Source organism: Hordeum vulgare, chromosome 4H (assembly GCF_904849725.1).
Source record: "Hordeum vulgare subsp. vulgare chromosome 4H, MorexV3_pseudomolecules_assembly, whole genome shotgun sequence".
Taxonomy (NCBI): domain Eukaryota; kingdom Viridiplantae; phylum Streptophyta; class Magnoliopsida; order Poales; family Poaceae; genus Hordeum; species Hordeum vulgare.
The window spans coordinates 561,565,718-561,577,284 of record NC_058521.1 but is presented as its reverse complement, the minus strand read 5'-3'; the positions used below and the strand labels follow the sequence as shown (position 1 = coordinate 561,577,284).

Sequence of the window (11,567 nt, the reverse complement as noted above, 5' to 3'; positions counted from 1 at the left end):
CTATTTGTACACATATGCTGGTGGACCGATAGCAGTAGCACCGGGTTTATACCCCACGCTACTACTATGGCGTGTCCGAGGTGACATGATAGACATCACTTAGTAGTTGCGAGAGGTATAAGCCGCTACTACTATGGCCTATCCAAGGGCATGGCACATACCACTTAGTAATAGCGAGGAATATAAATCCCTCGCTACAACTATCAACTTAGTAGTAGCGCGGGTTTATACCCGTCGTTACTACTAATTAGCAGCAGCGCCATCATTTACCACTCGTTACTGTTAAGTATCCATCGATAAGATACTTTTTTAGTAGCATGGCATTGGTATTTTGATGAGTTAGGCATTGTCAAAATACGACATGACGGAATTTTCAGACTTTCCCCAATCTCCCATACAGTTAATTTCAATTTGTGGGATTTTGGACATTTGGACCCAGGCAATTTTAATAACTGCTGGAAAAAACAAATAAATGTAAACGATCTGGTTTGGACATTTGCGGGCGATTTGGGGAGGAGTTGCCCTTTTTCTATCGAGCGGTGGATCCCCTCCGAACCAAAAATTTCAAAAAGGGCCGAAACCTCCCGCCGTTTCCCCGTTTTCCCCCACCCCCTCCCGGCGGAGCCCCCTCCCCCCCTCCCGCGATGCCTCCCGGCGGCGGCGGGATCCGCGTGCTGAACGTGGCGGAGAAACCGTCGGTGGCCAAGGCCGTGGCTGAGATCCTGTCGCGCGGGGGGATGCAGTCGCGGGCGGGCCGGTCCCGCTACAACCGCGTCTTCGAGTTCAACTACGCCATCGGCGCCCATGCCTGCCACATGCTCGTCACCTCCGTCACGGGCCACCTCATGGAGCTCGACTTCGACGACCGCTACCGCCGCTGGCACTCCTGCGACCCCGCCGAGCTCTTCCACGCCCCCGTCCGCAAGGTCGTCCCCCAGGTAAGGTAACCCCTCCCCCTCTGCACCCCCCGCTCGCGCATTCCGCCGAACAGTTGGCGCGCGCGGGTACCGCGGCATGTGAGCGCTGGTCTGTCGCGTTACCTTTGAGCTTCAGGCATTCCGTCGGGGTGTTTTCGTGGTATACGCGTGCCCGCGTCTGTGGCGTTGGTTGCGTTCGGCACATACGAAATACGCCTTGCGGGAATTTCGTCGAGCAATGGGTGTGCGGAGTGTTGTGCTGTACTCTACCTTGATTCCCTTAAATCCCACATCACGAGCTATTTTTTCGGAGTTGGATGGCTGTGGCTTGGTATCGATCTCTTTTTGTTGTTTGCTCGATCACAAATTGTTTATGGTCATACACATGTATGCAATGCCATAGGAGCTGGGGTACTAGGAGGGGAACACTGCAGGCTAAACTTGTGAATTGTTATTGCGGACATATGCGTGTACTTGTACAGTTGTTACTGGAAACTGCGATCAATCCCCTTTGGCAGAAATAGTGCTCATAGGAAACAGGTTACAAGGGAATACAAGTTTATCCACAGCTTCATTTAATTTCTAGCCCGTATATGCTTTTGGAGCAATAATTTCATACATTAAAACGTAAAAAAAACTGCAACTCTGAAGCTCATGCAGCAAAATACGGAAGCCAAGCAAAGTACTGAAAGACCCGGCAAGAAACATGAGTACCAATGGTTTACACCAGTCATCTGGGTGTCTCTCCCCCAGGATCCAGCTTGTTCTTTATTCTCCCATTCCAGCACCAGGCAAATTTAATAATTTATACTGCCTCCTAGTTGCTTGAAACAGCCATAACAGTACTTTTAAGCTTGCTGGCTGATATTGTTTGACATTGCTTCATGTCCAAAAAGGGAAAGCGCGTTATGTCGAATGAAAGTTGGATGCCGAGGACCTGAGAGCATGTATTGTTTGGTGCTCTCCATTCATCAGCTGCATTATTTGTTTTACTTTTGGTTCACTCTTGCGTTTTTTCGAGACGCAAGGCTATTGCGTGATCTCCAAAAATAATTTGGTTTGCTCTTGGAACATTCTTCTCACTTCTGAGTTAATTGAGGAATACATAACCATGGTCAGACTTCACTGTCAATATTCAGTTGTCTATATTTGTCTAACACGTTGTGAACACACTGAGATTACCTTGTGTTTTTGTTCAAAGCTATGATGGGTGTGGCATGATCATGACGTCAGTATAAGCTAAGTTTTTCTGAACTCGAGATCTATTCATGAATTTTGTTTCTTGAAGTGCAGGATAAACAGGACATAAAGAGAACATTGGAAGAGGAAGCTAGGACGTGTCAATGGCTTGTGTTATGGCTTGATTGTGATAGAGAGGGCGAGAATATCGCATATGAAGTGGTTGACATTTGTGCGGGCGCCAACCGTAATCTAAACATTTGGAGAGCTCGTTTCTCAGCTTTGATTCCCAGGTATTGATTGCTCCAGATTCCTGGACCGTTTGTTTTCCTGTTAGTTAAGATGGCATATTCATTTCAGTTCAATTGTCTTACGAATTGAAGTGCAGGGAAATACATGAAGCTGTGCAACATCTCGCCAGACCCAACAAGCTATTTGCTGATGCTGTGGATGCAAGACAGGTTACTTCAGTTTTGCACTCTGACTGTCAAATTGTCATTGATGCTTAATATTCTTGTGTGCCAACTATCAACTCAAAACAAATACTACTACGATGCCAGCAAACAAAGAGCCATGGGAATATTCTGATCTGTGGCTTTGTACTAATTTTGTACAAATAAACCTAAAACACGCAAAGTTGCTAGTACAAACTGTCCTGCTAATATTCTTCGTTTTTCTCCAAAAGAACAGTATTAGCATTCCTCTTCTCATCAACGAATAAACATTTGTTTGCGCCTTATCGCTGTCTTGAAAAGCAAAGATAATTATAAGAATTTTTGTACAGGAAATTGACCTTCGCATAGGTGCCTCCTTCACTAGGTTTCAAACAATGCTGCTAAAGGATGCATTTGTCCTTGATGTCAGTGGGGAAGAAAGGAATATGGTTCTGAGCTATGGTCCTTGCCAGGTACCTCACTATAGAATATTAACCGAACATATTCAATGCATACACATTATCATTCGCTGTCTAAGATTTTCATTTCGTTCCAGTTTCCAACTCTAGGATTTATTGTTGAGCGTTTCTGGGAGATACAAGCTCACGAACCTGAAGAGTTCTGGACAATAAATTGTTCTCACACTTCGGATGAAGGCACTGCGTCATTTATTTGGATGTAAGATTCGCTCCAGCCGTCCTGAACTTCAATTAGAAAAGTTGTGTGACATATTCTTGTTTGGCAGACGTGGCCATTTGTTTGATTACTCATCTGCTGTTGTGATCTATGAAATGTGTGTCCAAGAACCAATGGCAACAGTGAGTCCTCACATCTTTTATTTCACTACTGGTTACAAAATTAACAATGATGGACAAGTTTAATGACAGACCAGAGGTGCCTATTTTTAGTTGTTTTGTTTTATTTCTACAGGTACAGAATGTCAGGAATCAGGAGAAACTAAAATACCCTCCATACCCACTAAGCACCGTGGAGCTTCAAAAACGTGCTTCTAGGTGCTGCAGAATGAGTTCAGAGCACACAATGAAGGTATGTTAAAAAAACTAAATCCTTTTGGCGTCTTATTTTTCCTTAACAGTTTTGCTAGTAAAAAATGCATAGCTCTATTTTCTGATTGCTTCGTTTGCTGAACTCTTGTGCTATTCATACCAGGTGGCTGAAGAACTTTACCAAGCTGGATTCATTAGTTATCCCAGGACAGAGACTGATAGTTTCTCTCCAAACACTGACCTGCATGTCAGTTATGAATACTAGCGTGCCTTGTCCATGTTTTTATTCATTGTCCTGATTATGCTTACCCATTCTTTCTAGATTTACATCTACAGTGTTGCACTTTTAACACTTACATGATATTATTTTGTTCCATGAAGGAAACCAAATTCTAAAGACATGTAATCCTAAAAAAAGAACATATTATAAAAAAGTTTTCTCTAGTGAATGTTGGTTTGAAAAAAAAGTAACCATGGTCTCATAGGCATAGTTCTCGTGTTTTCTTTCCGTTTGACTTGACGTAGATATATGTTACCACCTGATGATCTTCATTGCTGAATAACCATAAGAAAAATGTAAAAGGCATCTGTACTGTCCAACTCATACTTGCGATGAATAAACATTTCTTTACTCTTAAGTTGTTAATTTTCATTTGTTCATCCTGGCATGGTTGCCCTGACATGGGTTGTTCCCTTTTACTTAGGCAATTGTACGTGAACAAGCGGATCACCCTGATTGGGGAACGTATGCCCAACGTCTTCTGAATCCTGAAGAAAGGCTCTGGAGAAATCCCAGCAATGGTGGTCATGATGACAAGGCACATCCTCCTATTCATCCAACAAAGTTTTCAACTGGTGAAAACAACTGGTCTCCAGACCACAAGGTACGTAGCACTACCAAATAGAAGAGAAATATCTATCAGTCTCATCAGTTTATAGTATTTTTCTAAATCTGTTGTTTTTATGCTCCACAAATCTAATAATGTTCTCCATATCTGTTTCTGTTGTCCAGAAATTGTATGAGCTAGTTGTTCGCCATTTCCTTGCTTGTTGCTCCCAACCTGCAGTTGGAGCCGAGACAACTGTGGAAGTTGACATTGCTGGTGAACAGTTCAATGCATCAGGGCGTGTCGTACTTGCTGTGAGCACCCTCAAATGTTGCTGTCATCTTCTATTGTTGCTTACGTCTAATAATCTACTACCCATACTTCAACAAACATGAAACTTGTCACGTCTCCTTATTCTCTGGCATGGAAATGTTATGATATCAGTAATAAAGTAACTTTACCCAATGTACAGAGACAATGTAGCTGTAATACCAGTTTGGCCGATATAGCTGAGAAACAAGCGTAGAATAATGTATGTTATCTGCAATTACCTAATATTCAGAGGTGATGTAGCTTTAGCTGATTCCCTTATTTACTTAATGTTGACGTGGTGATAAAATGTTTTGGTTGTTTCTAACATACGAGCGTAGAGCTAGGAAAGCTCATAGAAAATAACTATTTGCAATTTGGTTTATGATGCGATATTTTCTGAAAAAGGGATACAAAGGGGAATCATATTTCTCAAAAATGAATCAGATAACCAACGTGTAGTTTAACAATAAATGTGTGACAAATAATTGCTTCTCCTTGACGCTGATTGTTACTTAGATGGCTTATTAGTAAACCGGGTCTTATGCTAGTACAGAGAAATGCTCTGCCCAGCGAACCCATGCAAGAAAAAAAATCTTTATCTTATTATTACTAGATTTTTTAAACTGTCACCAAGGTTTTTTGGTCCAGTAAGAGTCATCCATTCTCTTATACATCTGGGATGTATAAAAGTTCTTTTTTAATAAAAGCCATTTGTACTTTCTCTGTAGAAAAATTATTTGGACGTTTATCGCTATGACTCATGGGGTGGTTCATTACTTCCAACATACAACATCGGACAGCAGGTTTGCTACATTCTACCCTAATTCTATTCTACTCCCTCCATTCCAAAATAAGTGTCGTGCCTCCTATGCAAGTTGAGATAAAAAAGAAGTCCCAGTATGGGCAGATCTTCCATAGGTCATATTTTGAGTTGAAATCTTGATCCTTGTATGTTCTAAATATTGGTGACACATAGGAAGGTTGACATATATATTGCAGCATATCAGTCAATATAATGGGTATGGATTAGTTGCCTGATATTTTGCAACTCTAATATAACACCAATACAAAACCTTGCAGTTTGTTCCGACGACTTTAACACTTGATTCAGGAGTGACTCGACCACCACCTCTTCTTGCTGAAGCTGACCTCCTTAGCTGCATGGATAAAGTACATGAATTCTTCTTGTCTTCTTTGTTTACTCTTTATTACTCAAAAATGCTGAGTTGTGCAAATGTCTGACACCCTTTGGTGCTATTTCCAGGCAGGAATCGGCACCGACGCAACCATGCATGAACACATAAAAAAGCTACTTGACCGTTGTTATGCAACCAAAGATGCGAATTCACGTTTCTCCCCAACAAATCTTGTGCGTTTCATACCATATGAAAGCTCCATTATACCATTGCATGTAGCATATGTGCTACTCCCTCCGTCCCAAAATAAGTGTCTCAAGCTTAGTACAACTTTGTACTAGAGTTAGTACAAACTTAAGACACTTATTTTGGGACGGAGGGAGTATTTAAATTATCTTTATGGCTATAATTGTGTTTGTTATAGTGTGTTTACAATCACTGAAAAAATAGCGCTATAGCGCCGCTAATAACACGCTATAGCGCGTAGAGAATTGTCTTGCTAAATTACTCAGCGTACAATGTCTCGCTAATAGCACGTTATAACGCGCTATAGCATGCTAATAGCGCATTTTAAGAGGCGGCGCTATTTTCTATAGCGCACTATTTTTTTCCTTGTTTACAATACAGCACCTTGTGGACCTTAGCTTGTTTAGCAACCTATAAGTGCGCTTAAGAAGTCTTTGCCCGCACTTTGTGAAGCTCCTCCTTAGCCACACTACTATAGTGCAACCTTTTCTTGTAACTGGTATTCAAAACTCAGGAGAGAAAATCACATAATTCTCATCTTGAATAAGTACTTTGCTGTGGAAACTCCATCGCCTCCATACAGAAGCCACTCTTTTTCGAGAAAGGGTGGAGCCACTCTCATCATCAGTAATCTATGTAATACTTTTGATATCTGAAAGTAAGGTGCTTTCACATTTTGCTTATGTAAAACATGCTTAATATCTGAGTAAATAGCTGAAAGTGCCAATCCAATTCATTTTAATACAAATGGGACGTCTTCTGTTTTATTTCCTTCCCAATTAGTACTCGCCATGTTTTTATGAGTCAAGTTTTTTTTTAGACTTTTTAATTGGGAATGCCCGATAGCATTTCTCCAGTGTGCAGAAAGGAACAGTTCTTCCGCTGACATGTTTTCATTGTTTTTTTTGTGTGAAAATGCAGGGGGAGGCGTTGGTAATGGGTTATGATGAAATGGGGTAAGCTAATTCTTAATCTCTACCTTTTAAAAAAAAACTAACACCTCTACCTTTTCAACTTATATTGGATGAAACGTACCTAGTTCCTCAAAGAAACTCAAAATTTTAGGTATGAGCTTTGGAAACCTTATTTAAGGGCAATGATGGAAGCTGACATGAAATCGGTTAGTGTCGGTACAAAGAGTAAAGCGCAAGTACTTGAGGGTTGTTTGCAGCAGATGAAGGCTTGTTTTCTGGATGTAAGTTGTACTTTACTGAGCATTCCATGGTTGTCAACAATTGAATTAGCTACAATCCCACCCAGTTGCTCTAAATTTATATTTTGTAAGTTGACCACATGGTGATCATGTAGGCAAGGGCAAACAAAGTGAAGCTCCTTGATGCAATGGGAACATTCTTTGCTAGGTTTGGTGGATCCCTTTGATTTTCTTCTTTTCATGCTGTGCGTTTATAGCTTCACTTTGACTATTTTATCTAGGTCAAATAGACCTATCAACGAGACACAAACTACCATTGAAGTTGTAAGGCCCTGTGGTGCATGCAATGAGTCTGAAATGTTACTGAAGCGAAGACCGGTAAATTGTCTTCCAGTGCCTCTTTGGTATCAGGATGTGTCACACTTTGCGCATGCTTGAGCTTTGCTTTTTTTTGTTTTGTTCCAGAATGGTGGTTTTATGGTTGGCTGTCGGGGCTTTCCTCAGTGTAGAAATGTAGTATGGCTGCCCGGATCAGTTGCAGAAGCTGCTGTGACGCAACAAATTTGTCCTACCTGCGTTCCAGGTGATTATTTAGTTCCCCATTTTCTGTTACCGTGCTACCAGTCTGGCTTATGTTTGTATGTGCTGAATATTCTGTTGTTTCTCTCAATGAAATGATAATCCACCACATTTACAGGTCCTGTTTATAAGATCCAGTTTAAGTTCAACCGAAGGGATATCCCACCAAGTTTTGATGTTGATCACCTAGGTATGTTATCTTAATTTAAATTGTAGTTTTATACCTGTTTTAGTTAATGTTATATATACCCTTTACTCTGATAGGTTGCGTTGGTGGATGTGACGATGTACTCAAAGAGCTTACAGAGATGAGTAGATTTCAACATCATAACCAGACTACGACACCAGGTATGGATGCTTGTCCTCGCTGTCTGTTTCATACATGGGCCAACTGTTGTGCTTATCCTTTTGCAGTCCTAGATAAAGGTATACACTCTCTCTGTCCCATAATATAAGAGCGTTTTTGACACAACACACAACACTAGTGTCAAAAACGCTCTTATATTATGGGACGGAGGGAGTAGTGTATAGGACTGAATGCAGTTTTATGCTTACTTTCTTGATAGGGGCTTCCGGTTTTCTCTCATAAAGATAAAATGCTAAGCATGCTTGTTTGCTGTTCTTGCTTCTGTGTCTCCATGTCTTGCTTTTTTGGACGCATGACTGTAATGGCCACTCATAAAGACTTATTTTGTGACAAATTATATTACTTTACAGCAAGAAGCCAAAGCCAGTCTCAGACTACATCTACAAGTGGTGTAAGGCAGGGGGCTCCAAGGCAGGATTTACCTACTGGTTCTCGTTCGACTGGGCAATTCGCTAACCAGCACACACCTGTTGTGAACCCCCAAGGTTTCTATTCACCCCCCAAGTGTCTCCATGTTTTTTTTTTTCGAATACTCCCTCCGTCCCAAAATAAGTTACTCAACTTTATACCAAGTTTGTACTAAAGTTAGTACAAAGCTGAGTTACTTATTTTGGGACAGAGGGGAGTACATGACAACCATTCATTTCATTGAGGCTTATTTACGCTCACATGACTTTGCAGGAAGAGGTCAAAGCCAGACTCCGAGTGGCATCGGAGCAAGGCAGGGGACTCCAAGGCAGGATTTGCATAGTGTTTTTCGTACGGCTAGCCAGTTTGCTAATGAGCAGCAGACACCCGGTGTGAATCCACAAGGGTTTCGTTCAACCCATACGGGCGTTACCCAGAACTCAAGAAACGCATCGTCATCGGGTACGTAAAGTGCTACGTACTTGTCCATTCTTTGTCCAGAGCTGGTGCCTTGATCTTCAGTGATTTGCAGATGCAGGTCAAGTACTCTGCACTACATGTGGCGAGGCCTGCATAAACCGAACTGCTAATACAGAGGCGAACAGGGGGAGGAAGTTCTACAAATGCCAAAATCCTGGATGCGGCTTCTTTGTGTAAGCCATATTCAAACTCCTTTTTATTGTGCAATATTTTTGCCTGTGGCATGCATGTAGAGCATATATATGATGACTGCCCATGCAGCTAGCTCAATAAGGTTAATCCACTGCTTGCGTACAGTTTCTTTGCGTATCGTTAACCGTATTTTTGCTGGCATCCCATCAACCTCTGTTGATAGTTAACAAGGGCTCGCGTCGAGTTTAATAGCCCAGGAATTCTCTTGCCTGACGCTCTGTGTATGCAATGCAGATGGGAGGACGAGCTGGATAACGTGGCGCCCAGGGGCCGTGGGCGCGGCAGCCGCGGCGGCGGCAGGCAAGCATCGGCATCGGCGTCGGCGTCGGCGTCGGCAGGTACTAGAGGCGGCGGGCGAGGCAGGAGGGGCCGGGGCCGGGGCCGGAACGCGGACGCCGAGGGCATGACGTTCGTCTCGGCCACCGGCGACATGGTGCACGGCTGCTGCTTCACCTGCGGCGACCCTTCCCACTTCGCCAGCGCATGCCCCAACCGGGGGAGATGACAGCACAGGTCGGCAGCGTTATTAGCATGCACGGCGCAGCTTCCATGCACGGAGCAAATGCACGTACGTTTGTTATTTCTAGACTCTAGTAGTGTAATCATAGGCATGTTAGTGATGTGACGCTGCTGCTGCTGCTGCTGCTGCTGCTCGTGAACCGTCAAGCGAAGATGGATGCGTGAGCCCGTGTCAACTCGCCGAGACCTGCAAACACGCACGTGCCGGGGAGTACATATCATCATAACGCGAGAGGGGGAAAAGCCACACTTGCTCAAACTTGACGCTTACAAATGTCACAGAGACGCCGACGCTTCTTCCATGGCATCAAGATATGTAAATCAATGATGGAGACTCACTGCACCCGCGCGTGGTGAGCCTGCGGTGCACGTATGCGATCCATCCATTGTAATAAAGCTCTCTCCGACGACGGCTCCAGCCCTCGGCGCTCACCACGAGCGGACGATTTCAATATTTTGACCCTTTTTACATAGTTTAGACTGATATATGACCCCGTTTATGTTTTTTTTCGAATCTGACCTTTTTTCCTACCGTTATCTGTTGTGGTGGTAGGCATACACATCCTATCGTCATAGACAATGACGGTAGGATCGTTTGACTTCGCTGATCCAATGAAATCATTCGCATTGACCCGATCCCCATCGCTACTACCTGTGTGACAGTAGGGTGTGTATGCGTATTGCCACAGCTGATGACAGTAGAAAAAAGGTCAAATCCGAAATATTTTCATAAACGATGTTAGATCACGCTAAAGTTAGCATAAAGGGTCAAAACGGTGAATTTGTCCACCACCAGCCCTCGTCCGTCCCACCCCAAAGTCTCTAGTCAAAAAAGTGCAGCGGGAATAATGGATCATGCCACCGCCTTTGCCGGCCTCGCCCTATTACCATCGGTAACCAACCACTGTTTCCGTCGTGAGGTCGCTCTCGTGATGCGTGACCACACCATTCACCGGACGCTAAATAAACCTTTTCGCTGATGATGGGTGAGGTCGTTAGGTGCGACCGTTTTGTTTCCCTCGGCCGGCGATCGACTTTCAATCATGCATGCCATTCTGATGTGATGTAGCCCATCCCACCTGCACCTCCACTGCTCGACGACTTTGAAATGTTGAATGCGCTGCAGATTTTCCCTTTAGAAAAACATTAATTTTGGGCTGGTTTCCCCGCCCTAATAATGTGAAATTGACTAACCTTTTTCTTTTTCTTTTTTACTTTACCTGGTGATGAGTGAGGCCGGCCGGAATATATACGAGAGGAGGCTTTGAAATGTATGCCCAGGCAGGTAGGTAGGTTCCACACCAGACGGTGTCGGCAGGCGGCATATATATAGCTTTGCAGAGATGCTTCAGTTTTCAGTACACATTACCATGATCGACCGGAAAGATTCGTAAAGAGAGGCTTATTATACGTATGTACGTACGTGCGTGCGTGCGTACCTGGAAGGCCTTGGAAGCGATGTTTCCATGATCGGAAAGATTCGTAGCGAGGACGACACACAACCGATCCATCCATCCATCCATCAAAGTAAACTAGCCTAGCTTAGCTTGCTACTAGTAGCTTTTGTGACCCCATCATTACCCACGTACGCCCACCGGGTTAAGCATATATGCATGCTGCAGCTAAGCCTGCCTGCATGTGTTGCTACTGTACGTACTAAGTACATTCCTCTGCATGTGTTGTTGCTAGCTACTCTACTTGCTACTACAATTCAAGCTGCTGGCTATCATTACGTACCCGTGCTTGCTCAAGGAAAGGAGGCTTTAAGCTTCTTATTATGCCCTAATATCTCTCTCTCTCCCTCTCTCTCT

At 43.5% G+C, this 11,567-nt stretch overlaps 1 protein-coding gene across 2 annotated transcripts; it reads left to right on the top strand.

Moving 5' to 3' along the window:
* Positions 1-621: 621 nt before the first annotated feature.
* Positions 622-10,242, top strand: LOC123449524 (DNA topoisomerase 3-alpha). 2 transcript variants are annotated; one of them, XM_045126773.1, is made up of 24 exons: positions 622-938; positions 2,211-2,389; positions 2,485-2,557; positions 2,881-3,003; positions 3,087-3,208; positions 3,276-3,348; positions 3,461-3,577; positions 3,701-3,784; positions 4,242-4,421; positions 4,550-4,678; positions 5,405-5,479; positions 5,757-5,846; positions 5,941-6,045; positions 6,980-7,014; positions 7,124-7,253; positions 7,367-7,419; positions 7,493-7,589; positions 7,677-7,794; positions 7,909-7,980; positions 8,055-8,138; positions 8,508-8,642; positions 8,839-9,027; positions 9,104-9,218; positions 9,472-10,242. In XM_045126773.1, exons 1-24 carry the CDS (start codon positions 645-647, stop codon positions 9,740-9,742), a joined length of 2,943 nt encoding a protein of 980 aa, XP_044982708.1. In that variant the 5' UTR covers positions 622-644; the 3' UTR covers positions 9,743-10,242. The 2 variants fall into 2 exon arrangements, with proteins under 2 accessions (XP_044982708.1, XP_044982706.1); XM_045126771.1 differs by having other exon boundaries at positions 9,098-9,218.
* The last annotated feature ends 1,325 nt before the right edge of the window (positions 10,243-11,567 follow it).

What these genes read in the sequence shown, in the direction of transcription:
- LOC123449524 (XM_045126771.1), top strand. Translation starts at nt 645, where the DNA reads ATGCCTCCCGGCGGCGGCGGGATCCGCGTGCTGAACGTGGCGGAGAAA. An exon ending in ACTGCGTCATTTATTTGGAT is followed by an intron (nt 3,209 to 3,275) that starts GTAAGATTCGCT and finishes CTTGTTTGGCAG; the next exon opens with ACGTGGCCATTTGTTTGATT. An exon ending in GTTTCTCCCCAACAAATCTT is followed by an intron (nt 6,046 to 6,979) that starts GTGCGTTTCATA and finishes GTGAAAATGCAG; the next exon opens with GGGGAGGCGTTGGTAATGGG.